This window comes from Penaeus monodon, chromosome 31 (assembly GCF_015228065.2).
Source record: "Penaeus monodon isolate SGIC_2016 chromosome 31, NSTDA_Pmon_1, whole genome shotgun sequence".
NCBI lineage: Eukaryota > Metazoa > Arthropoda > Malacostraca > Decapoda > Penaeidae > Penaeus > Penaeus monodon.
Window position 1 is genome coordinate 7,424,641 of NC_051416.1, and position 208 is coordinate 7,424,848.

Sequence of the window (208 nt, forward strand, 5' to 3'; positions counted from 1 at the left end):
TCTTTCATCAGACAGAACTATCAACTGGCAATTGGAGGAGGAGTGGTAGAGAGTCTGCAGTGTGGAGACAAGAACAATGGTGAACTCACTAGTCTAGGGGTTGCTATTAGTGGACCAAACGTCATGGCAGCCTCTGTTGTCATTTCAAAATATGTTAGCAGTCCCAAGGGACTGGAGTCATACATGAAGCAGGTAAGACTTTAATTTT

The 208-nt window shown here is 43.8% G+C and overlaps 1 protein-coding gene across 1 annotated transcript in view; it reads left to right on the forward strand.

The window, feature by feature from the left end:
• The window catches only part of LOC119593018, a 27,676-nt gene that overhangs the window by 11,671 nt on the left and 15,797 nt on the right, over window positions 1–208 (forward strand). Inside the window, exon 6 of the mRNA XM_037941911.1 lies at window positions 12–192. Coding sequence (XP_037797839.1) covers window positions 12–192 — 181 coding nt within the window. The remainder of the gene's footprint in view (window positions 1–11; window positions 193–208) is intronic.